Source organism: Hylaeus anthracinus, unplaced genomic scaffold (assembly GCF_026225885.1).
Source record: "Hylaeus anthracinus isolate JK02 unplaced genomic scaffold, UHH_iyHylAnth1.0_haploid 12002, whole genome shotgun sequence".
In the NCBI taxonomy this organism is placed as follows: domain Eukaryota; kingdom Metazoa; phylum Arthropoda; class Insecta; order Hymenoptera; family Colletidae; genus Hylaeus; species Hylaeus anthracinus.
Window position 1 is genome coordinate 10,749,301 of NW_026534349.1, and position 25,211 is coordinate 10,774,511.

Consider the following 25,211-nt stretch of genomic DNA (forward strand, 5'->3'; position numbering starts at 1 on the left):
GACTGATCACGATCGCTAAAAACCGCTGTCACGGTGTACTAGAAGATTTCAATATTAACCCTTTGCTTTTTTATATTTCTGTTAAACAGAATGTACGTTCTAACATATCGCACAATAAAAAATATATCACCGGAATTATGGTCAGGTGTAGATTGCGATATCGAATAAAGTACTATAGCATCCGAATATTAGCACCGGTTGCTGTATTTGCGCATTATATCTGGCAATGGAAAGATTTCGACGATAGGAACGTATTTTCCGCTTTCCCGTGCGATGCGAATGGGTTAAACGCAGACGAGCGTCGCTGAAAAAGAAACGACGACCATTCGGACAGAAATATGACGCAGTAAACGTACCGTGTCGCGATTAGCGCGTCCCACCGGGCCCAGAATACACGCGACGATCGCGTGGCGGGCACTAAATCAAACCTGAGAGGGGTCGCCCCGCTCGAGATCGTTAATTGCTAGATCACGCACCGTCCTCTAAAGGGATTTTATTGCACCGAAAAATCAGACGGGGTACCGTTACTCCCATAAGCGAGGCCAGGCCATCCGCGTGCACGGCAAAGAGCATAAACGTGTAAATGGCTGATAATAATCCCGACGGAGGGACCCCGAAGCGAATAAGGCGCGTTCTTCGGTCGCGGGACGGTCTCGCGCCATCCCGAGCTTTACGAGCTTCCCTCTCGGCGCTACGCCGTCGAAAGTAAATAAAACGCCACACGGTTGTCCTCTTTAGGGGATGAAAATGCAGAGGAACGCGCTGCAAAAATGCTCCGAAAGTTCTTCGAGTTCCATCTTTACGAAAACTCTATTTCTCTCTCCACTTTTTTCAAATTTACTTTTTAACTGTTTGTAACTTCGCGACGATACGATGTATTTGACACGTTGATCGCTAGACTGATACTCGTCAAAATTTCCACCGCGATTAAACTTTGTTTACAGACCAGTGGAAGCTACGTAATCAAACATTTACCGTGGTATTCATTTTATTGGATTCCAAGCCAAGGAAAATGTTCAACACAGTAAAAAGAAACTTTTGAAGAATTTATATTTTGTACAGTAACGATCCGCACTGTTCCAGTGAAAACTGAATTCTGGTTTTCTGAGGTTTTCGCGAACCTTTATAATCTATCTATGTATTTCTAAAGGGTGAGACGGTCACGACGGTCAAGGAATGGTCATGAGTCAGGAAGGATACGAAGTACAACAGGATATAGAAATTTGGAGCTGAGAAATTAGGGTGTTTGGCCATGGAGAAATCTATGCTAACAGTTACGTTGTGATTAAGCGTGTTGGTCATCCAACAATTTTTTTTTTTTTTACGGTCGCCAGAATTAATTTTTTGTTGTGCTTCAAACACTCGACAAATTTTCAAACTTATTTTTTTCGAATATAAAGCGTCATACGACAGAATTTTATTCTACATTTTCGTTTCAATTATTCACGTAGAATCGCCCCTACTGGCTTGTATCACCAGTTACGGTACATCCTGTACGTAAATCTTCATCCCTCTAAATGTAAGAACACCGAACGTCGAAGCGCAGTGGTCTCGGATTGGCGTGGAGTTACGGAACGACTCGAGCAATGTCGCATTAATTACCGTCTCCCCTCCCCCCTCTCTGCTTGTTCCCTGAGGCCGTGATTACTATAAAATAGATTGCAATATTATCACAGTTGATAACGGCGCGCGATCGCGACCACAAGTTACAGGGTCCGACGTATTAAATCCGCGCGTTTTATCGGCGTCGAAATCGTACGATTCGCGAATCTCACGCGATCTCCCTGGGGATAAAAATTCTTCCATCGCGATGTCGTATATTGTGGCATATTCTGTAAATAAACGAAGGTATAAACGGCTAATAACCACCCAGGGGACAAGGCTCGCCGAGGAACCCGTCCGTGGAGCGAACTAGACGCCGTAATTACGCTTTACGAGGATGCGAACGAGCGATTTCCGGGGTCCCTGCATCGGGTACGCATCGAACAAACAACTTTGGTATGTCGAGCGAAACAAAAAAGGACGACGTCGTTCTTATCGGAGCGTTATTGGATACCGTTAGCCGTTGGCGCTAGCCAGCTAGACGAGAAAGTTCCGCGTCGGGGACAGAAACGCTGGAGGAACGGGCTCGATGTCGAGGAACTGTTAAAGCGAGCATGTCAAACTCCTTAATTATATCTATCGTTCGGCTAATTTATTTCTACGCAATTTATCCGCCGGATCTTTGCTCTGTGTATCATTGCTAATGTACCGTGGTGCAGCTACGATCGCTCCAAAGGCGGGCTCGTTAAACTTGTTTTGCCCCGAGGGCCAATTTGCTCGGCGCGTCTCACGCTGCACGGGGACGCCCGATACAATTATTTCGCCACGTAATTTTAATCTCTTCCCGCTTCGTTTTCGATTGTTTTTTAGTTTACGTCCACGTTTATCTGATGTATGCTTGTGCTGTCAGAGATAGCCTCGTTAGGGACGATACCGTTTTGTTTTACTTCGAGGTAGATGATACGTAAGATTCGACGTGGACGCTTGGGAGGAGATTTCGATGCGCGGTGGAGGTATCGTCTCTAGCTAGGACTGCGGGAATGAAACGGTTTCAATTGACTGAAATGAATACGACGCTTCTCGCGAGCTCGATGGGACGTTGACACGTTCTCCGAAGATCTTTTTGAACATCAGGGCGTACGTCGGGGCTTTCTCCGCGAAGCTGAAAAACCGGGAGAGCCCTCGGGGGGGGGGATCGGAATCGCGAAAACGCGGGAAGATCGGGCCGCAAATGGCAAAAGTGGTGGCGTGCACGGTAATTCAAGCTAAGAGGTTGTAATTAACTTGGCGAGAGAACGGAGAGAAAGGCGGACGCACCGAAAGGGAACGGGCCCCGATGGAAAGGGAGGCGGAGAAGGACGAGCCGAGGGTCTCCGCGGACGTTTCGGCCACGGGGAACGAGGGTACGGGAGAAACTCCCGGAAGGGGTCAGCCGGGGTTAAATATTCCGGGAAGGGAATCGACGACTTGCGAACACGCGAGTAAAAACGCGAAAACCTGTGACCTTTAAATCAATCACCGCTGGGAGAGTTCATTCTCACGCGCGGATCCACCGAGTTCCGGATCGTCCTATTTCTTTCTTTCCCGCGACTCCCGACACGACCAGACGACCGTAACTGGTAATTTGCGCGATCCACCTCCCTCTCCGACGTCGAACCGCTCTAACCTTCGAGTCCACGAAGTAGGATCTCTCGATCCTTCCACCTTGGGCTTCCCCAAGTGTTCTTTAAAACGAGATCTGTGGAGTCTGAGATTTAGCAGAGTTTCCACCTAACGTTCCCCATTCGATCCCGGCGACCAACAGTTCCGCGAGCTTTCGTTGCAGAAGAAGGGAATAGTCATCCTTCCTCGAAGTAGTTAATGGTCGTCGGAGCAACGTGTCGCGCGTATTCCCACAACGCAGACCCTGGAAGGATGCAAAATGGAATTGACGAGTCACGGGCCTAGGAGAAGCGTATGAAGACGTTGCCACTGACTCATGAACTTCCCAGACCACTGGGATCCTTTGATGCCGCCGAAGTAATCCTTTCGAGGTATCCCCGCGGAAGGGTCATTAACGAGCTTTTAATTACCGCGGCGTTCCCGTGCAAGCGCGGAAAGGTTTTACCTATTCAATTTCAAATATACGTAACTTGAAAAATGTCGAGTTCCTCAAAAGTAGGTTTCCGATTAGACCATTCTCACCAACGCACGCGGACCCAAGTTCATTTGCTAACCACTCTTCGGCCGATCGCACACGGGCGCAACCGATCAGTTTCAAATCACTCTGAAACTAGTTGCATGCCACCGTGGATCTAGGTGAAACAAAGATAGTAGAGTAGGTAAAACAAAGAGCGCAAACGGTTTGCAAAACACTAATTTCAAATCGGTTGCGCCGTGTGTGATCGGCCTTCCTCCACTTCTTACACAAATGTGTGTTATCCCCTTATCCCATCTTCAGCTAGTAGCCTGTATATTTAGACCTCGGAATGTTTCTGGACCAATTCCTCTACCTAACAAGAGCAGAAACTCTTCCAGAAAACTTCCAGAGAAACGAGAAAAACTAACGATGATCCGCCAACGATAATCGTCGGAATTCCTCGGGCGAGCGGAGGCCACGAAAGCGCCTCGTCGAGGGCAGTTAACCGGTAGCGGGATCGTTAGCTAAAATCGTTGACGAACCCGATGGACCCTTAACCCTGCGTTTCACGTTCCACGGAAATTGATACCACGCGTCCGAAGCGCCGGACAGATAAGATCGAGCTGGCCGCGAGCGAGAAGCTAAACTAATGCCTCGTGCACAGTGGCGCGCGAGATAGATATCTTGAGAATTTCATTAGCATGATCCGGGAGGCACGGCTCGCGCCGCCACCACCTCTTCCCTCTCCTCTTCAACTTGTCACCTGGGGCTACCTCGCGTGTTCGTTCGCGCCACGGACCAGCCTTTCTGTCACTTAAGCCGGGGCCTCCTCCTTTCGCGGACCCGCGGCTCTCGTTTCTTTTTCAAAGGCCGACCAGCTCGATTAGCTCACCGCTCGTAGATCCCTAATTGTTTAACTGTACCCTGGGAAACGATTTTTACCTGATCTTCCTTCGAATGTAGACGAACCGCAGGCCCTGTGCACGATTTCCTAGTGCATGACCTATCCTAGTTCCAAATGATCAAAGTTAAGTATAAGTTAATGTCAAATTAATTAAAATAGGTTGCTACTTCGCATTCGTGACCGTGTATTTCTAATTTTATTGTCTCGAACAGTATGGCGCGGTAAATGGTAAATTAACGTAAGAGACTTAATACACGCTGAAACATTTTTCTCACGTGTCCCTATGTCGACAAATAAAAATTCCCGAACACTGGCCTCCCGTAGGACTTGTTCGTTTCTCGGGCGGCTTCTTCGGGATCAGCAGCTCGATTAAGCTTCGGTAATACTTTCCTCCCAAATAAACGAGGAACATTTCTTTCTTCCGCGCGTTCATCTGTATTCCCCTCGCGCGACTCAACGGTCCAGGTCGTCTCGAGGATCTCTCGGCTCGTCTTCGGCCGCGGACGGATCCCCGAAGACATTACACGTGGTCCTGGCCGCAAACGCGTCCCTATGAATTATTGCGTCATTAACGTGAGCGATCGTGCCGGCGGGAAAATTATACAGTAATTTGTTCGCGGCTGATCGAATACGTCGTGGGATTTTATTCTTCTTTTGCCTCGTGGTAACGAGGCGGGCTAGCCCCGAAGGAAAACGCGACGCGACCCCGGGACTCTCGCGACCGTGAAAAATGAAGACGTTTCACCCGACCGCTTTCGATTTTACCCGTTGAATAGCCGGTTGAGCAACCACTCTCCGACGAGCTCGGTGTTATAATTTACACCGACGCTCTTGTTACGCGGCCCGATTCTTCGCTAGGTGACTGATACGGCTCGTTTCAAACCCCGAAGACGCGTCAAAGGCGTTTAGTTGAAAAGGAGGCACGTGAAACAGATCAGGCTTGCTCTAGCGATCGATTACACGTTTCTTGGTTTACTGTTTCTACTTGAAGTTACGTAGAGTTTTAGTTGGTTTCATCTAGGGCAAATTGAAAAACGTATTAGGCCGAACGCACACGGGCGCAACCGATTTGAAATTAGTGTTGCAAACCGTTTGCGCTTTGTTTTATCTACTCCACTATCTTTGTTTTACCTAGATCCACGGTCGCATGCAACTAGTTTCAGAGTGGTTTGAAACTGATCGGTTGCGCCCGCGTGCGATCGGCCTTAGTCATCGTACAAATGTTACAAGTGTGCAACCAACAAGTCCCGTCAATAAATAAAGGATTAAAGACAATTGAGATAAAGGTCTATACAAATATGAGACGCTTGAGACGGTCTTACAACTAATCACTTCTCCCCTCGAAAGCTATTTGAATAAGTAATTTAGCCGCAGGTTGCCGACCGCTGACCTAGACGGTGCGTTTAACGCGCCTTTCCTCTTCGCCCGCATCTCTCCCGCGAATTTATGAAACAACGAACGCGTTAATAACGTCTCGAAACGGAATACATCCTTGCGACAGGAAAATTCTTTTCGTGTTCGACTCGGGGAACATACACGACGCGGTTTCGTGACCGTCCTGATCTCGCGGTGGCCTAACACGGCTGCTAAATCTCCCGCTCCGTCTACGAAGTAGGTTATTAATTCGTTTCATAGGCATTCAATTAACCCAGAGGCGAGTCGTGGAAGTGAATTATTCGTCTGCGCGGCGTTGTGCTCCTGGTGCTTTACCGCCCCGCGGAAATTTATGGTTGTCGCCTCGCGTAAATAAAATAGCGAGGTTCTGACCACCGTGAAATTTACGAACGAACGGCGACCGGCTCGTAAAATTTCCGGTCAGCCTGGCTCCTTTGCTTGGTCTCTTCTTCTTCCATGTTCGTAGGAAACAATCGACTCCGGAAATATGTACAGTCTCTTGAAGTACAGAACTTGGCAGGTCGAATGCTAGAAACGGAAAAGATTCTAAGATCAACGATCCTACCACCTTTAAGCAATCGTGCAACAAATTTTGATTGATAACGAACTCTGGAAATGGAGCTGGAGTATAGTACGATAGGTTTCTGGTCTCTGTCGCAGGAACATGGCTGTTCGGTGCAGACGGTGGACCTGGTGGCGGATTGTCCATTGCAGGTGGTGACACCATCCTCGAGGTCGCCGTCGCCGCCCAGATCGCCGACGCCCCCCGCGCCCTCGACGCCCCTCGCAACGCCGAGGAGTATGGGGCAACGGCCAAGCACCCTGTTGCGCCCCAAGATCTCTTTGACCTGGGTCCTACGCAGCCAGCAACAAGCTGCCTCCAACAACAATCATTCGACTGCTACTGGGAACACAGGTCTGCTGGAAATGAAATCTAACGTACCTCTATCAAATTTCATTTAATCTAACATTTATCGTTTCTTACGTCAAGGTGCCAACGGCGATCGGGAAAGCTTGTCACGAAATAGCAAGGAAAGGTCCTCGAAGAGGAGCGTGAAAAGCGTGAAAGAGAAGGATGGAGTCAAGGAGAACCTCGACACGGATAAACGGGAGAAAAAGATGCTGCACAGGATCGAGAAGATCGAGAGGACGGAAAAGGTGGAACTTGAAGAAAAAGTTAGTATTTTAACGGTACTTCTATACATGAAGATTTTTACTTACAATTATTATTTCTTACCAGGCCGTCGGTAAGGAGATTCTCGTCAACGAGAAGTCGCTAGACAGTCCGTTGGATAAGCACTCCGAGAAGGAGTATCCAGGGATAAGGGATACTAAAGACAAGGAGAAAGTTAAAAGGGCAGTGTCCGAACCGTCTCTCGTGTCTCGCGAGTCAACTTCCACGCCAAGTGGTCGGGAGAAGCACAGGCATAGAAGAACCAAACGTTCCCACAAGCCTAGGCCTCCTAGCAGATTCGGCTACGAGATTGCTGACCTCGATGCGTTCCTTACGAAGGTACGTTTCGCTTATCCGATCCCCTCGTCGAGCTCTTGACGAACGTTGTTCGTAGAGGATTAAAAATTTGCAGGCCTCCATAGAGAAGCCAGCAAACATTCCCGTGGTCCTGTCCTTCCCATCGGTGTTATACCAAACTCAGGGAGGCACTCAAGATGAGATGGCCCTGCCACTTGGGACAGTTGTAAATGCAGTCTTCAAGAATCAGACCTGGTTGTACGTTCAAACTCCGCATGGCCAAGAAGGATACGTCGGGTACGCAGCTTGTCTGCCGTTAGGAATATTGCCTCAACCAACGAGGGGGCCTTGCTGGGAGGATTCTACGGACGTATTTCCTCGTCCCTTAGGTAAAAGAAATTTCAGAGCACACGATAAGAAAGGTAGACCAGTTCGAGGAGCTTGTTCTATAGTTCCGATTCCACGATCCTATCAAAGCTCGAGTCGGAGAGTCCTTTATTATTCCAAGTGTGGCCACTTCTGTAAGCGCATTTGTATGTGTGTGCGTGTGTGCGTGCGTGCGTGTATGTGAGAGAAAGAGAGGGAGAGAGAGAGGAGAAGTAGGAGTACGAGCAATTAGCAATTAGCAGCGTAACGACAATTGCGCAGAGAGAGTCCTAAGCGATTACCGGCGAACACGTGTCTTTTGATTCTAACGCGAGATTTGTCCGCATATGTGAAACAATAAAATCTATAAACTTATAGTGCCTAATTAGAACAATCTACAACACAAGTACTTCTCTTTCAGGGAACATGACCGACACGGAAAAGTTAAGAGATACTCGATCAGAGTGTGGAGCTCGTGGCAGAAACTCGAGGGTAAGACGTGGCTCCAGAGACGCCGTTTCTGCCTGTGGTGAACGCAGCGTGGATAGACTATATCTCAGGGCCGCAGCGAATGCTAGAACCAAAGGATCGCGTCACACTCTGCTCGTCATACGCAACGATTACGAGGCTCGTGCTGGAAACGCCCTGAGCGTCTCCAAAGGGGACGTCGTCGCTCTCCTCAGTGACCACGTCAGCGATTGGTTCTGGGTTCGTTCACGGGACGGCAGAGAGGGCTTCATACCTGCTGTGATCGCGGGTCATGGCTTCCTGTGACGATTGCGCCACCGATTGCATTCCACTATACCTTGGATCAATGATGGGACGAATTATACTGTGTTAATAGATAACGAATAGTAACTCTGTGTAACGATTTATTCAGACAAGCTGTCATTCAACGAAGCAATTTAATTCTACAATGAAGATCTTTTATACGTTATTTAAAATTTTTTAGATGAGAATCGTGCCCGTCTCTGCCTTTATTAAGCGTTTCTGCTGAAAGCAAACGTCGTTACACATGATCGATGAGTAAGTTGTATATTTGTAAAAAGTCTTATGTTATATTTTATAAAATGCACATTGTATTAATATATTTATTAAAGAATATATATACGTAACGCTCTCCATATACACTTTCATTCTTCTAGTGCTAAATGCGTCGCTACGCAAACTTTAACATTAGTTCGCGGTAATTGAAGTTTGTACACACGTCAAGATTGTTCGAGGAACCAGCTACACTGAGCACCTTTTGTGGTGTCACTTGATAAACGATACTGTACACTGTATTACTGGAAGTCGGCACTTTGGCTAACGTTCCACCTTGATACGTAAGATGATAGACGTGGGAAGCTGCTCCGGCAGCTATCACGCGTTCTTCGTAAATACTTGCAACGTGGATCCCTTCGTCGGGAAGATCAAATACGGTCGCTACTTCCATTGTACGCATATGCCACAAAGACAAATTTGGACCACCGCCGCATAACTGGAGAAATTATTATATCGGTAACCGACATTAAACTTGCTACGAAAAAGAATAATAATAATATTCTATGTAATATTACACACCATCCAATCCTCTGTTATGTCCACAGCACCAATCCATTTACCTATCCATGGTCGTGCAAGCTTGTTTACCATGTAGGGAGTCAACTGATTGGTTATTTCTTCCTTTCGTAAGTCCCAAAATCTTACTGTCCCATCCTCGGCACAAGAAGCTAATTGGTTACCCCTGGAAATCACAGTACTATCCGTTGTATAAAATTTAACAAAGTATTTGTTAATAGTAGCGTAACGCATACATTAAGGAAAGACAATGAATATAGTCTGAATGTCCTTGTAAATTCCTGAGGATTTTACCATCTTCCATACTAATTACATAAATATTGTTGTCGCCGCATGCAGCATACAAGAGGTGATTTGGTTTGGAATACACCAAGTAATTTACATCTGGCTTTTCGTAACTGTCCCTGAAAATTGATTGATATTAATATTATCAAGCACAGTTATCTGTTTATGATTTTATGATAAGGATAGCCTTACTTATTAACTGGAATTTGAATAGTCCAAGAAGCTTTATTTTTTTGTGCTTTGCTCGAGGTAACCGTTTTCCAAGACCACCCACATATTTCACCGCATGTTCCTGTTACTAGAAAATTATCTGTGGATACCATACTCTGAACCTGTTGACTTTGATGGGCTGTGAAATGATAATTGGGACCTTGTAATTCATTTTCATCCACTTTGTGTGGCCCTAAAGCCTTTGATAACCTACAGAAATGATGAAAAATGTATTAAAATAACAAAACATGTTTTAACCTTAAACTTTTTTACCATCGCGTCATTCTGTAACGTAATTTCATACTCAAAACAATATAGAAAAGCCTTTAAAACATCCAAACTTTAATTAATATCAATATAATCTACATTGACGGATTGTTTACCATCGTGAATGAAATGTTTTTTTTCACTTACTCAAAAATTGATACATCTCCATAAATATTTCCAGCAACCAAATAATTTCCATCCGGAGAGAATGTTTGCGATAACACAGTGTTATAAAATAACTTCTGATTAAACGTATCAGACATCATTTTTCACACAATTTTCACTCTGTCTAACAACCTTCAGAGTTTGTTGACGCGTGATCACTGGTTGCAGCGAAAGATTTGTTTACTTTATAAAACATTCCTGGTACATTATTTAAGAATGTCTTTTTACGTATTATAATATATAATTCTCGAGTGTTCTAATCAAAAATAGCAAACAATTCTTCGATTTTGTAGTCCAGCACACCATAATATAACATAAATTGAGGTTAGGGAACCGGCGAAACGTAAGCAAAAAAATGAATAGAAGCGATTTTACCAACTTCGCGCATATGGGCGCCTACCAGGAAAACTAAAATGATGGAGGAGGTTGTCGAACGAGGCTAGAGAGAGTGGTAAATACTGTGCAAAAAGCATAGCAAATACAGTCCAAGTTAGAGAGAGTGCGATATGGTTTGAAGTAAGGATAGATATAGCAAATACATATATATATATTCCTGTCAAATATGCTCCTAAGTAACAGGATCATAGAGTGACAATAGAGGTAGTTTACCAAGAGCACAAAAAGACGAAGGAGGTATTCTAAGACAAAGCGCGGGATAATTTAAATTCGCATTATCTCTGTACTCCATCATAATTTATTAGTTTTATTTTTTTGTACACTTATTATTGGTATACACAGATATTGCCTTGTATATTAAATTTGTACATCAATTAGGAATAATATGTATATTACACTTAGAAAACATTATGTAATTATATAAAAATATTTCAAGAACACAATATTTTGTGCATTGACAAATTAAAGTCTTGAAAGATTCAGCAGCAAAAACCAGCAAAGGTATTGAAATTACAATTTTTACGATATTCTCTCTTTCCATTGATATCATGCGTATTTGTTCATTTAAATAATTTCAATAGCTTATTCTTTTCTATTTGATCTTTTTCTTTGATGGCTATAGAAAATGCATGCAGCTCCTTTTCAACTGTATTCTGTAGTCCAGGATCTAATTCGGCAGCTCTTTTAAAATCTTTAATAGCTTTTTCTTCATCCCAGGCACCTATGTATGCCTTGCCTCTTCTATATAATGCTTTTACGTTATCTAATAATAATATATACATTTATAATTTACTCGTTTAAGTACACATAAAATGAAATACATGTAGAGTCACAAACCTGGATCGTGTTTAAGAACTGTGGTACAATGTTCTATAACTACATAATACTCTTTTTGAATTAGTTTACATTGCGCATAGTTCAATAGCAATGGAATTTTTAATCGATTCAGTGCTAACCACTCTTCGTCATTTGGTTTCTCGCTACAAATTACACATAACAATTGACAATAGATGTGTTTGTAATGAAAAAAACATATTAAATACTAACGCGAGCATAAGTTGTTCTAATATTCCAATGCCTTTTGCATAGACATTGCAAGCACCTTCGTAATTTTTCTCTTTAAACAACATGTTTCCTTTCTCTCTTATGTCTGGAATACTCTTCAGTTTCTCATCTTCAGTCATTTGCCATGATTCTTTTTCATATTCTTCTGGTAAAATTACTTGAACAAGTTCTACAAAATAGAGTAATGAACTTAAAGCTATTGTTATTCTTTTAACCTAGGCTTATTTTAAATTGGTTACCAATTGTAAACTCTAAATCTTGTGGACACCTAATGAGTTCGTTTAAATCATCATATCCAATTCCTTCGTTTTGTAAAGTGACACCACAGCAATGGTGGGCACGTTTCTCTGAATGTGGCTTTCCAACTTCCCTGAGAGTTTTAGACACAAAAGGATATGATGTGACTAGCTAAAACAATAGGTACAATTAAAGTACATGTTAATCCTAAGAAGATTAAAAAGATGGCCTACTATGCTAAAAAATTGTTTCTATGAATCAACATACGCTTTTATGAACCCTGAAACATGCCACTTCATGTAATGCCATCTTTTGTACAATAGCTTCCCATACTTCAAGCTTAAACTGCTTGCCTAAAACAAGCTCCATCGGCTTTCCCATAACCCTGCTATCATCTATTACGGTTTTCTCTGAATTGCATTTTGTTGTTTTAAAGTGAAAAACAACCTAACCGTTTAAACATAGTCTCAATTAGAATCATTTCTTTATATGAATAAATAAAACAGGAATATAAAATACTGATTTTATGTAGATATGTAATCAAAATCTATCATGCTTACTTTTGTTCCAGGTACAAAATTGCATGGTCTTGTTCCTGCATGGATTACAGTTTTTACTATGAATTCCTTATTTTCCATCTTAATAATGCAAGTAACAGTACTATTCGAAATAATTAATGTACATTTAAATAAACCTGAAAGAGTTTAAAAGTATCGTAACCTATTGGCGACATATGGTATATATAAGTCGTAAAATCGAAACTACGGATAATCACAAATTGATAACATAATTATGCAGTGGTAGCGTAAGACAATAAAAAACTGATATATTCATATTACTTAAAGCACCTTAAAGTGTGTCAATGTCAATAGTTCCCGTTAGTCTCTTTGGTCTTGAGAAAAATGTTATCTAATCATTTTACACATCGGTGATTAATATAACAGTTACCAATGCATGTCATTCTAGGTAATATCTAAAATGTCATTACAAATAGTAATATCTGAACCTTTCTAATATAATTAGAAATTATACTTCGCGCGTATTTTTTAACGATAGAAATTCATGAAGTATACAGCATGTAACGTGACATTTAACGGTTAGGACATTCCTCTACCAACGCGTGTTGTTTTTTAATATTTTCTATTTCTTGTATAAAGTAACAAGTATTGTAATATAGTGTAAAAATCGTACAAGGTATTGTACAAAAGATTTAAGAATTTTCATATATGTGAACTTTGATCTTTGAACAGGAAATTTATTTTAGCAACGTAATTCGGAAGGAATAGTTCTGTATTGACGTGCTGTATATGTAAACTTGCTGTGAAAGTGCAAGAAAGTGGATTTACTGTTAAGTAATATAAGGAAAACAGCCAATAGTAAATTATTAACCATTGTTAGATTTCCAATCTCAACAAAATGAGTATTATTGAACAGAAAATTCCTCCCACTGATAACATGAATGGGCATAAAACGCATCGTAAGTTGGCATGAATTTATGACAATCATTTTTAAAAATAATCGTTATTGTAATGTAATATTGATGTTTAGATTTTGAAGAAATTGAAATACCTGTACCATGGGGCCACGTAAGCGGTTAGTCAATATTTTTACTCAATTCCTTTTTACCAAAGTTTTTAGAAACATGTGAAATTTGTTTAAAACTTCCATCATAAAGAATAAGAATAAAATACTGCAGTACGATAATAAATTTAGGCAAGAGGTGGGGACCAGTGGATCAACAACCGATAGTGGCAATACATGGCTGGCAAGATAATTGTGGGACTTTTGATTCCTTGATCGCATTATTGCCACCAGAAGTACCCATTTTAGCATTAGATCTGCCTGGTCATGGTCATTCTTCCAGATATCCTCCTGGGCATTTCTATCATATATTCTGGGATGGGCTTCTCTTGCTTCGTAGAATTGTTAAATTTTACAAGTGGAATAAGGTTAGCCATGAAACAAAAGTTATACAACGAGTTTTACATATGTTTAATTTGCTTAAAATGTATATACAATTATATTTCCTAAGTGTACAGTGCAGTTCATGTTATAGATTGTACTATTTTTTTACGAAGTACATTTTTCCTATCATTTCTACAAGTTTTAAAGTAGTATTTTATTATCAGTTTTTAAAAATAAAAATTATCTTGAGCAAGGTTGACTGTTACAGGCTTCTATCAAATTTTCAAATCACAAATTCTTGACATTTGTATGGTAACTAAAAAGTATATATATTCGGACAATTAGTATCGTTGTATAACTATGGATTACAGACAAACCTTTAATAAGACGACAGAATTTTGTAGTTTTGCTGGAACTTTGTTTCATTCTAAAATACTCTTTTCTCCAAGGAATTGAAAATGTCTCCCTTAATCTTATTACAGCGTTTTAGGTATTTAGAATGATAAAATCCGTGGCATAAAATGATGATTTCATTATGACATAATTAAACCTTACCTGCAGGCAAATGGTGGGGTCCCAGAGGGATCCAACCAATAGTGGCGCTGCACGGACGTCAGGATAATGCTGGCAGTTTTGACCTTTTGATTCCTTTATTACCAGACGACATTTCTGTACTTTGTGTGGACATGCCTGGACATGGTTTATCATCTCATTATCCAAAGGGTCATTTCTATTATAATTACTGGGACGGTATTATTCTACTACGTAGAATCATAACACATTTCAGTTGGAGCAAGGTTAGAGAGTGGCTTAATTCTACCACTCCACAACTATATAAGTGTAACAGTCATCCTTACAAATTCCCATTATGTATTGCACCGTATCCTTACATAACGAATAAAGAGATGTTTGATGTGATTTAGCATATTCCAAAGGTCTATACACATGCATGCACTTGGGTTTTAATGCACAGTTACTTATGACGAAAATAGCACATATTTGCAATGGGTACTTGACTATTTAATGTTTATTATTGCATATTACATATCTGTTATTGATATAGGTGAAACTACTTGGACATTCCTTAGGAGGAGCAATATCATTTTTATACGCTGCATCGTATCCTGATGATGTAGAACTTCTGATTAGTCTAGATATTGCAGCTCCTACTGTAAAAGGGGTCGCGAAAATTACTCAAGCAACTGGCGATACCATAGACAAATTTTTAAAGTATGAAATGCAGGAATCTAGTAATATTCCGTCTTACACATACGATGAAGCACTTGACATAGTATACGATGGTTATAAAGGCTCCATAACTAAAGAAAGTGCTGTAATATTAATGAAACGTGGAACACGACCCAGTGGTGAACCCGACCGATATTGTTTTTCGCGCGATGTACGATTAAAGGTAACGAGCTTATTGATACTTTATAATTATTTTCATAAAATCTATACTATCTATACGTTAATGTATCCGTACTAAATTGTTCAGGCTTCCCTTTTGAATATGCCATCCATCGATCTAATGCTTTCCTATGCAGCACGGATAAAATGTGCTTATCTTAATATTCGTGCTGTAAACGGATTGGTATACGATCAAGCCGAACATTACGATGACATTTTAAATGAAATAAAAGTAGGTGCAAAGAGATTCGAATTTCATGTGGTGGAAGGAACTCACCATGTACATTTGAATAATCCTGAAAGGATTGCAACCATAATTACGAAATTTATTAGTACTTAATGATGAAGTATTTTAGATGACATTAGACAGCAGCTGTGGAATTCAAAATTAATTATGTGCAGGTTACATTAGATGTATTTCCACGTACGTTCGTTTTAGAAAATCAATGTATTCTCTATGCGTTATGTACAGATTTTCTGTTCTTCCGAGATATAATGTAGCTTACACGATAAATTTAATCTAGAAAAGTTACAACGACTTGTAATGAAATATTTAATAATTTAAACGCACAACAGACATTATTTATTTAAAGCATACTGCTTAATTTATTCTACTCTCTTCCAAGTATTAATAAAATAACAAAATATTGAACGTAACGGATTCCTATATTTTTTTAACATGATACACTGAAGAAGAAAAGAATAAAAATAACATAGCTGTTTACGAATAAAATTGAATTTTCTCTTTTCCTCTTTATTCCGATGTGCATCTTACGTTAAAAATAAAAGTTGCCGTTTACAAGGTCAATAAATAACGCTATTATTAAATCTAGCAGTTCAGTATTTTTTTTTAACGGATATTTGGTCGACAACAACGGTAACGTATTAATACAGCAAGAACGCGATGTAATAAACTTATACCGGTTTACGCTTCCATACGTAACTACTCGACGATAAATTACTTCGAGGCGATATAAGCTATTGTTTCGTTCCTTTCCTTAGTTATAAATTCTTATCCTTAAAACATTTCTCAATATTGTATTTTGCGGTGCTTGCTATGCGCGAATGTAACCGTATTTAAAGGCAAAACTATTATTTGTAATCTATTACAATAAATTATTGTAAGCGAAACAATTACACGAATGTTTATTGTCTCGTTTTCGCGTTAAAAAAAAATCTACTCTTCAATTACCGATTATAATACACCCAAGAATTACGGTAAACTGCGTTACCAGTGGGATTAGAATACAAAAGAAACGTCGTATGCGAGATAAAGAAGTTATTGGTACAGATGTTTCTGGGCTACGTACAATGGTCAAACCGAGGAGTTCTCGATGTCAATTCATTTACTCAGCTGGCAGGAGCGATGCCACGTAGAAATGACATAAAACTATGTACCGAGACCTTATCCGTCGTAGCTGTTACGTGTTAGTTCTTCTTAAATTTTTAATCGGTACAGAACGATCGGACCAGATAGATTTATAACGTATATATTAACTCCTTATCGAAGAGCAGGTAAGCGAAAGTTCAAGTAGCTACCGGTGACCAAAAATATTCCGTATATTTCGAGTACTCGAAACACGCTTTAACGAAGTAAACGTATCGACGAATTTGTTCGCGAGTAATTGCCGCGAACACCTCAATGAAATTTATCTCGACGTTTACTCTGTTAAAAAAGAATTTATTTCGATACATTCGCGAAGGCCGAAATCTAAATTTCGATTCATGGATGGAATTTAACGCGACGGCATTATACGGGGCTTTTTGTCGAATTATTGGTTTAGGTCGTTATCAGGTAACTTCTGAAACGAACTTATCCTATCGTACATACACATTCTGCGTGTCAGTAATTACGAGCGACGATAATGCCGTCACACGTAGAAACGAACGCGAATATTCCATTATCACAGGTGAATACCGACTGCAGTTGTCTACACGTTCTCATGTAATATAGAATACATCGACGGTGCTGTCGTAAGTATATAATTTACTTTATTACATAAAATTACGTAACTATCGATATAAAATATTTTATTATCGTTCCACACCACGTGTACAATTTACATTTTATAGAAGGACTGTATTTTTCTTTATCGTTAGTCTAATACTACGATTTGAATTATCGGTCTGATCCATCGATCCTAACGATCAACAAACTTTTCACTTGAAAGTTTGTTCGTTCGGCTCGAGTTATCAGATTGAGAAAGAACATACTTCGACACCTGAGATGAAATCGATCCAACGTTACGAGGGAAGCGATTTTCGGTTATGTTTCTGAAGACGTTTACGATACTTGGCTGCGCGCTGTTGTAATTCCCGATCTGTAGGCGTGTATGCAGCGTAAGTCCTTAAGCGAGCTTTCGCAAGTTCCAGGTCCTGTTTTAAAACGTTGATCTTTAATTTAAAACCTCTTAGTTGTAATGAAATAGTCTTTATTTTAATTTAGCACTTTTAATTCTATTTTTTGTGTATCTATACACATTTGTATTTATAAACATATCCAATGGCGTTCAGTGCATGCTATCGCTTTTACTGTCGTCCTTGAAACGTTAAATATTCGAGCGAAATGATTTCATAAATAACATTCTACTCCCGTGTACTATATCATTTTTATCTTTTAATTCTTCAAAGTAAAATGTTTGCCTTTGATCTTTTAGAACTGCTATCTCTGGAGTATACCCTTGATTTCATAAAATTCCATTAAAAAAATTAATTATCATTTTGCTGTGCCATCGCGACCAATGGAACATCATTCGTATTGTTTATAAATACGAACACTTAATTTTCTGGAAAACTGGAACACCCTGTATATACTTTTAATTTTTTTTCTGAATTTTACCACCCGTTGAATTACTTTATACCTTTATGAACTTTCGGTTACGAGCCAATGACTCTTCCGAGTTTATGCGAAAAATAGGCGTTAGGAACTGTTCCGACTGTTGCTCATGTTGCAGGTGCTCCGAAGAAACCTCGCGTACATGGTTATCATTGGCCTGTATTGTTGTCGTCATTATCGATGACCTTTAACGTTCACAAGTAATTACTTTGATACACTGTGGCATAATTTTTAAAATTTTAACAGGTTGATAACGGCGTAGCGAACATACACACGCGCCAACTACGTATCGCAACTGGTTTCTATAGAAATATCCGTTCCTTGTACGTAATCGATATCGACGCCCGCATCGAGTGAACAAATATACGAAAAAAAAGCTCACAAAAATATTTCAATATTTTTTATTACACGTTGAAGTAACATAAATAAATTACATTTGATAGATGACATTCATAATCCTAAATATGAAATGCTTTTGCATTTACGATTTATGTGCAATATATGTATGTATATCTAACGTTTCAATAATACATTTTAATAGAAGTTGTGAAATTTGTATATCTTCTTATCGGTTCATTTATTCTTCTATGGTTTGTGATGTTGGCTGTAAAAGAATAGAAGATAGTCATTTTTACATTAAATTGTTCAATATGTGATATAATCGTATTACTTACCAGGATATATATGTGACTTGGTAATGATCGCTCTATAACCTCCAGAAGTCGCGCTTTACTTAATTTGTGTTCCTCGTCTATATATAACAAATACAATTGAAATTTAAAATGAAACTATGAATAATACAACAAGCGACAAAATTATTACCAGCAGGAACTGTTAAAGATAAACTTGGAAGTTGAACAAAGCCAGCCACCAGTGGCCGTAATATCCATTCGACTTTCCTTTCATTTTTCGGAAGTATGTAAATATCGATCTGTTAATATTAAACGATCGAGTTAATTACGGTTTTTTATATTTGTACTCGTATCGCTACTTACTTGTTTATGACCAGCAAACATAAACGCGTCGCTAGCTTCCATGGTCAATCGCAATGTTATCATATAATCGGAATGATTTTTTATAAAGTACGATACGAGTAGCGGCGTACGAACCCAACCATGGGCTGGCAATTTAGCTTCTAAACCGATCATTGCATCCTCGACCCATAAAGGAGCTAAAGTTACACTGCTGCTAGTTTCTAATGCATTCTCGTCGTTTGCACTAAAACAGCACGTAACATTATCAAAACACTTTATGATATTTCAATTTTGCACAAATTATTATTATATCTATTTACCGTTTCCATTTGATGGTGTATACTCCTGTACTCATAGGTTGCTCACCACCACCCTTTGGTAACAAACAATACGAATCCGTACCTGTTTCACCTTCGGAAAGTGTAATACCCGCTAAAGCGGAAATCGATTCATTTTGAGTTTCCTTTTCTATAGAATCACCCTGTGAATTTGCGCATGTAATGTTATTGCGGTAGAAAATAAAAAAATTAATAATAAGGAAAGATAATTACTTACTAACTCTATGGACGTGCTAATAATGTTTATAGGCCACGGAGAAACGCAAGAAATGTGAGGCATTAGTATGAAAGGTTCGTTAACGAAACCTTTCGGTAGCGGTTCGAAAAATGTAGTGTAAAATAATGTCAAAACTTCGAATGGCTTTGCAACTGACAACGAATACGTCAATTCTTTAGTTCCTTTTATTTGTTCAGATCTCGAGTACTCAACCTATAATTGCGAAATTACATATATCATTTTTTGTTTTGAAATATTGTTGACCCGAGTCTATAATACTTTATACCTTTATGTGAATATTTCTATCGCCAACTTTATGGGCTCTTAAATATACAGTTTTATTAGTGATGCAATTCTTCTCTAGATTATCAATTGGTATCGATATTAACGACTGTTTGTTAAGCATTGTTAAACTTAATTCAGCTGAAAATTAGTAAAATTAAAACCAGAAAATACATCACATAACCTTATAACAAATATCTTTCGATATTATGAGCGTACTTGATTGTTCATTTGCTCCATCGGATACAAGTGACACGCATAAAAGTGCCGATACTATGTTTTCATTAGCAACAACAGATATTTGAATGGGAAGCCATTCTCCTAAAAGTGCTGGGTTGTTGGATTCAGCACTTATATTCAGACTAGACTCTTCTTGTTTTATTTCTGCATTGACTAGCGGTTGTATTGTTTCAAATTCTCCTCTGCTATTATAAATAGAAGTGCATTATTTCTTTAGAGGCATTTACAAGCGTTTTCTTTGAAACGTACCGAAGTTGTTGTATTTCAGGATACAATCGACTCAAAAAATTTGTTTCTCTTCCCACAGCCGAAAATCGCAAAACAATACAACAAACGGTATCACTACCCATGTATAATGAAATAGTGGTGATGCGTATCTCGCTACCATCGCTTTGCTGTGGCGCTTGAAATTGGTGAAGAAATTTCTTCGTTTCTTTTCCATGAAAAATAAGATTACTATTTTCAGCATCAGTAACAGTAAATTCTGAATTATAACCTGGACTACCAATCGTTATCGATACTTTAGAAAACGCTATAGTATTGCTATATGAATTCCTGAAAGTGTAATATAAAGACGTATTAAAGCTCGTGCTTTATATTTGTGATCGCGACATCAATTAAAAATAAATTACCTAATAATAACTTCTACGCTGACCGTAGAGTTAACAGCATATTTTGCTTGCAAGAATCGGGCCTTAACTTCTACAAACGAACTCATATTATTATCGTCAATTGTAAAGACAATTGGTTCTGATTGATTGAGATCCATTACCCACTTATCTAACGCAGAATGTTTTACATCGTCGGGTAAATCGGGCTCCGGATTTGGTGGTTTCTTCTATTGTTTTATATTGATACTTCCATTAATTATCGATCGCTAATGCAATGAACATGTAAAATTTACTTACGTGAAGAATATTGATAATGTTATTATAAACAGCGACTTTGTAATCTTCCGAAAACGTAGTGGAAGGTCCCAGCGCTTCGAATGCTAACGTGATGTAGTCTTGGATACTCGTGGATAGGTAAGCCGCTCGTAACGCATTCTTTAAGATATTTGTGATTAAGACGGGCCACCGTTCACCGTGATATTCCCACAACATGTGCATCAATAATCTGGCCAATCAAATTTTATGATTTTGATGTTAAGTTATGAAAATAGTCTAGAGGGAATAATGTTAGGATCAATCTTTTGACTAATGAGTAGTACAAAATCTTTTTGGCTATTTTTAAATATTTCTGTTATTATAATAGTAATAATTTAATTGTAACTCACGTAAGAACTTTTCCATAATCCTTTGAATTATAATATTCCTCGGCCATTTGTACCACTAAAACATGTTTATTCTGTCATATGTAATTTTATAAAAAAAAAAAAAAGTATTTGTAAATAAATGTGTTATACCTAATACTCTTCTCATCCTTGGACATCTATACACTTTGAATTGTGAAATTGCATGTCCTAAAAGCCCAATAATTATTTTCTGAAAATGAAATATTTATTATGTATATACATATAATAATAATTAAATTCTGAAACCAAAAAGAATACAATTATATCTTACGGAATGATCGACCGTATGCTTTTCTTTGTACTGTAAAGCCTGTATAGCAATGGCTTCTTTCACTGGATCCGTGGGTTCAGCGCTTAATTTTCCAGGTCGCCATGGTCGTTGTCCATAAAATTCAAGTTTGTCTTCTCCAGCTAAAGGGTCTGGTTCTGGATAACTGTCAACATTCTAAAATAATAAATAATACATATTCTACTATAATTAAACGTTATTTATAACATTCTGTTTACTGAATCATCAACTCTTATACCTGACAGAGTTCTTTGCAAGCTGTTTGCCTCAAGCCTGCGTGTTGAGCCGCTGATTGAAAGTAATATCCGGGATGCTGGGTTTGAACGGCGGGAAGTCCCTGCCGAATAGCGCCATCAAATAATTCTGCGAATGTAGAAAATTGACTACACATCCATGCATGATGTTCAAACATAAGCTCCTTTAGACCAGTCTTCAATTTGAATCTGTGTAACCAATTTCATGTTATTTTGATGGCACTCATTACATAGTTCGTAATTTATTTTGCTTGTTAAATTCATTTCTGACCTATCGGTATAAAGTCTGAATTGTGATATAGCTTCTTTCGGAACATTTAAATTGAACATTATTTTACATAATTTATAGTTTATGAAACTAACAATAGTTTTAACTTCCATTGCATTTGTGTCAGTCATTTTTATCTCCAACAGATTATTATATGCTTGCTCATAGTGCCTGCAAAATAATTCCGTAATTTTTAATTACGAACAAACTTTCGGTTAATGTTATTAATTTACCTTCTAGCCACATTTTGATCCTGTTTAAGTTCATTTAAAAATGCCATTTTAAACTGATGACGTACAAATAGGTGTTGATGTACAGTTTTATTAAGTTGATCTCTATGTCCTTTTACAATACGATACTCGTGATGATAAAAGCTCTGTGCTAGGTCGTATAATGCACTTTCTAATCTGTAAATATACATGATAAGGACACGAAATAACAAGACTACACTTAATTTATTTATTACCTAGATGTATATCCTAATAAGTGATCTCCATGAGGTAAAATATACAATAATTTTGGAGGTAGTTCACAAGCTCCACAAACAGCCGTACCACGTTCAGTTGCTAAAGCATCTTCTGAACCTGGTGGTGGTTGTGTACAATGCTGTATGAGTACAACAGCTATTTTTGTACTTCTGCCTTCCAAAGCATTTCTAAGATAATAAGCACATAGAATTAATGGTTACAACAACATTTAATATACGATACATTTTAATGCCATTTGTACCTAAGTGTTTGTACTCTAGAAGCGCATTCCATTTTTTTCTCATTCCATTGAGGATCATTCCAATCTAAATCATAAAATACAACCACAACTGCTGGAACTTCATTAAGGTATTTATTCATCCAATTACGTTTCAATATTCCTTTGGGTATATACCATTCATATGAGTTACGCTAAAATACATTATGCATAATGTTGAATGATAGTCAAGTAATATTCCTATACTTTACAACAGTTTAATACCTTGGGTTTTACTGTAGGAAATTCATGTGTAAGGTTAAGTAATGTAAACTGAATAGCAGAAACTTCCAATCTACGATTATTACTGAATGCATCCCAAATTGAACGATGTACAGGATTTGTAATATCTAAGCCAGTCAAGCCAATGAGAGCTAATGGCTTGGTTGTTAATTCTGCTGGTAACTCAAACATAATTACGGATTGCCTGCAAAGATGTAATAATTTTCTGAATAGTTACAGACACTAAATATAAAATATAAACCAAAAACATCTGAGTAATTTTTATATGAATAATTCTGACATTGAATTTTCATTTCTCGATGTTTATATATATATATATTCCTTCAAACGTACCTAATTATCTACGCAATTAACTACATCGAAGAAAAGACTATTCAATTATAACACAGTGGTCGACGAAAGTTCGTATGGAATCAATATATTTCAGATACCGTGCTATTTGACAGTTCAGGTTATGTGCTACTGTTCAATAAAAGCATCAGCTGCGATTCATGGACCAAGTGATGGACATTCGTGGGATTTTTCCTGATCATGCGCATTGGAGCGCATTGCGAGCGTTGCAGTCCTCATTGCTGTATATACTTACTTAGAATTTAGGGTACCATTGGATCCCAGTAAGGAACAAAATATAATGTCCTCTTTTTTTCCTCGATGATTCCTGACGTGGACGCTTGCGGTTCATTATCCATTTTTTTTAAATTTTCCCTAATATTACACTCACGAACACTAACACTCTTGTACTCAATTTGTCCGTTAAAAATTTACAGACTTCACGAACACGCAAGAGTTGGAGAGATTGAAAATCTAACTAACTAAACTAACTGATCGCGAACCGCCACCTGCTGTACCATACTTAACGATTTTCCGCGGACAGGATATTTTTTTTCTCAGAAAACCCCTTCATTGCTTCATGACGCACTAAGACCCAGTTGTAACGAAACATTTTTTTTGTTATTACAGTAAAATTTTATACGCACAAATTTTTATAACGATAAATGCACAGAAACCATCCCCACTGCGGATCACTAATCCAGCTACGGCTCCTGAATGTTGTCCCTGCTAATCTAAATAAATCTAATTTTACTTTACACTTTATATTTTACACTTTTGACTTTACACTTTACACGTTTGCACTTTACACTTTTGCAGATTACACTTTATACGTTTGCACTTTACACTTTTGCAGATTACACTTTACACGTTTGCACTTTACACTTTTGCAGATTACACTTTACACTTTACACTTTTTATAACTAAAGAACTTATTAGAAGTTTGCAGCCATTAGCTCTCGATATTATTCGCGACGAAGCATTGTTCGTCACGAATAATACCGATTACCAGGTTTCACCACGTGGAGGTTGCTGCGACTGGAGACCCAGAGATAGAAGAAATCAAACTTCCTTCGATCTCCCTCTTTGTTCATGTGACTCTGATACAAAAGGTACGTTTCGAGCTAGAATTAACACTTATTCCAGCTCTTCGAATATCATGTTCTTATATAATATCAGAAGTAAAATTCGAGCCAAATTCGATTAGTGCCACCTCCTCGTTCATCATGATCTCCCCATACAAAAGGTAAGTTTCAAACAAAAAATAAAAATTATAATACCAACTCGCATATTAAGTTCTCCTGATACAAGAGGTAAGTACCGAGCAGAAAATAAAAATCATGATACCTCATTACTCGCTCATTACATACTTCTGATACAAGAGGTAAGTATCGATATTTAATTAAAAGTTATGCTACTTTTTGAGTATCATGTAAAATGTAAAATTTCCTCAGAATTTCGATACGTACCATGTATTTCTCGTGCCATCTCGTCGCACAGGTACACGAGAACAGAACGTACAGAAAATTAGCCCCTTGAATTAGGCAACCTATACTGACAAAACTGTCGGACCGGTTGCCTGTCCGTAGGCGCAAGCGTGCCACCTCT

At 38.8% G+C, this 25,211-nt stretch overlaps 5 protein-coding genes across 10 annotated transcripts in view; 2 read left to right on the forward strand and 3 right to left on the reverse strand.

The window, feature by feature from the left end:
- Nucleotides 1–8,921, forward strand: part of LOC128892051 (uncharacterized) — an 86,185-nt gene extending 77,264 nt beyond the window's left edge. For all 4 annotated transcript variants that reach the window (XM_054152124.1, XM_054152126.1, XM_054152123.1 and 1 more), the window contains 5 exons: nucleotides 6,621–6,876; nucleotides 6,952–7,136; nucleotides 7,201–7,473; nucleotides 7,547–7,820; nucleotides 8,219–8,921. In XM_054152124.1, the coding sequence (XP_054008099.1) occupies nucleotides 6,621–6,876; nucleotides 6,952–7,136; nucleotides 7,201–7,473; nucleotides 7,547–7,820; nucleotides 8,219–8,571 (1,341 nt within the window). In that variant the 3' untranslated portion in view covers nucleotides 8,572–8,921. The remainder of the gene's footprint in view (nucleotides 1–6,620; nucleotides 6,877–6,951; nucleotides 7,137–7,200; nucleotides 7,474–7,546; nucleotides 7,821–8,218) is intronic.
- Nucleotides 8,817–10,402, reverse strand: LOC128892061 (THO complex subunit 6 homolog). The gene is made up of 5 exons (XM_054152151.1): nucleotides 10,267–10,402; nucleotides 9,835–10,062; nucleotides 9,594–9,761; nucleotides 9,361–9,523; nucleotides 8,817–9,277 (listed from the first exon to the last, which is right to left on the reverse strand). The coding sequence occupies exons 1-5, from the start codon at nucleotides 10,383–10,385 to the stop codon at nucleotides 8,957–8,959; spliced, it is 999 nt and encodes a 332-aa protein (XP_054008126.1). The 5' UTR covers nucleotides 10,386–10,402; the 3' UTR covers nucleotides 8,817–8,956.
- Nucleotides 10,403–11,226: 824 nt separating this feature from the next.
- Nucleotides 11,227–12,969, reverse strand: LOC128892062 (aryl-hydrocarbon-interacting protein-like 1). Its single transcript, XM_054152152.1, has 7 exons — nucleotides 12,831–12,969; nucleotides 12,543–12,676; nucleotides 12,250–12,429; nucleotides 11,985–12,153; nucleotides 11,728–11,914; nucleotides 11,518–11,660; nucleotides 11,227–11,443 (listed from the first exon to the last, which is right to left on the reverse strand). Exons 2-7 carry the CDS (start codon nucleotides 12,618–12,620, stop codon nucleotides 11,241–11,243), a joined length of 960 nt encoding a protein of 319 aa, XP_054008127.1. The 5' UTR covers nucleotides 12,621–12,676; nucleotides 12,831–12,969; the 3' UTR covers nucleotides 11,227–11,240.
- Nucleotides 12,970–13,315: 346 nt separating this feature from the next.
- On the forward strand, nucleotides 13,316–16,345 carry LOC128892063 (probable serine hydrolase). Of its 2 annotated transcripts, none has more exons than XM_054152153.1 (5): nucleotides 13,316–13,459; nucleotides 13,531–13,575; nucleotides 13,696–13,931; nucleotides 14,951–15,298; nucleotides 15,383–16,345. In XM_054152153.1, exons 1-5 carry the CDS (start codon nucleotides 13,399–13,401, stop codon nucleotides 15,632–15,634), a joined length of 942 nt encoding a protein of 313 aa, XP_054008128.1. In that variant the 5' UTR covers nucleotides 13,316–13,398; the 3' UTR covers nucleotides 15,635–16,345. The 2 variants fall into 2 exon arrangements, with proteins under 2 accessions (XP_054008128.1, XP_054008129.1); XM_054152154.1 differs by lacking the exon at nucleotides 13,696–13,931 and adding an exon at nucleotides 14,449–14,684.
- Nucleotides 16,346–18,515: 2,170 nt separating this feature from the next.
- Nucleotides 18,516–23,762, reverse strand: LOC128892041 (trafficking protein particle complex subunit 11). 2 transcript variants are annotated; one of them, XM_054152101.1, is made up of 21 exons: nucleotides 23,607–23,762; nucleotides 23,256–23,457; nucleotides 23,016–23,185; nucleotides 22,753–22,941; nucleotides 22,520–22,693; nucleotides 22,290–22,457; nucleotides 22,003–22,207; nucleotides 21,747–21,920; nucleotides 21,587–21,665; nucleotides 21,458–21,512; nucleotides 21,090–21,297; nucleotides 20,814–21,019; nucleotides 20,431–20,736; nucleotides 20,161–20,363; nucleotides 19,946–20,082; nucleotides 19,660–19,872; nucleotides 19,425–19,585; nucleotides 19,126–19,348; nucleotides 18,953–19,061; nucleotides 18,805–18,881; nucleotides 18,516–18,734 (listed from the first exon to the last, which is right to left on the reverse strand). In XM_054152101.1, exons 2-21 carry the CDS (start codon nucleotides 23,442–23,444, stop codon nucleotides 18,708–18,710), a joined length of 3,273 nt encoding a protein of 1,090 aa, XP_054008076.1. In that variant the 5' UTR covers nucleotides 23,445–23,457; nucleotides 23,607–23,762; the 3' UTR covers nucleotides 18,516–18,707. The 2 variants fall into 2 exon arrangements, with proteins under 2 accessions (XP_054008076.1, XP_054008075.1); XM_054152100.1 differs by having other exon boundaries at nucleotides 20,161–20,366.
- Between the last annotated feature and the right edge of the window lie 1,449 nt (nucleotides 23,763–25,211).

Bases quoted from the DNA above. Each gene is read 5' to 3' on its own strand.
- LOC128892061 (XM_054152151.1), bottom strand. From the start codon at position 10,385: ATGATGTCTGATACGTTTAATCAGAAGTTATTTTATAACACTGTGTTA. The intron at 10,063-10,266 runs GTAAGTGAAAAA...TCATTTCTGTAG, and splicing joins GGAGATGTATCAATTTTTGA to GTTATCAAAGGCTTTAGGGC. The intron at 9,524-9,593 runs GTATGCGTTACG...TGTGATTTCCAG, and splicing joins ATTCATTGTCTTTCCTTAAT to GGGTAACCAATTAGCTTCTT.
- LOC128892062 (XM_054152152.1), bottom strand. From the start codon at position 12,620: ATGGAAAATAAGGAATTCATAGTAAAAACTGTAATCCATGCAGGAACA. The intron at 11,661-11,727 runs GTTAGTATTTAA...TGTAATTTGTAG, and splicing joins TTAGAACAACTTATGCTCGC to CGAGAAACCAAATGACGAAG. The intron at 11,444-11,517 runs GTTTGTGACTCT...TATTATTATTAG, and splicing joins AGTTCTTAAACACGATCCAG to ATAACGTAAAAGCATTATAT.
- LOC128892063 (XM_054152153.1), top strand. From the start codon at position 13,399: ATGAGTATTATTGAACAGAAAATTCCTCCCACTGATAACATGAATGGG. The intron at 13,460-13,530 runs GTAAGTTGGCAT...ATTGATGTTTAG, and splicing joins GAATGGGCATAAAACGCATC to ATTTTGAAGAAATTGAAATA. The intron at 15,299-15,382 runs GTAACGAGCTTA...TAAATTGTTCAG, and splicing joins CGCGCGATGTACGATTAAAG to GCTTCCCTTTTGAATATGCC.
- LOC128892041 (XM_054152100.1), bottom strand. From the start codon at position 23,444: ATGTTTGAGTTACCAGCAGAATTAACAACCAAGCCATTAGCTCTCATT. The intron at 22,694-22,752 runs GTAATAAATAAA...GTATATTTACAG, and splicing joins TTATTAGGATATACATCTAG to ATTAGAAAGTGCATTATACG. The intron at 21,666-21,746 runs GTAAGATATAAT...TTTCATTTTCAG, and splicing joins AGCATACGGTCGATCATTCC to AAAATAATTATTGGGCTTTT.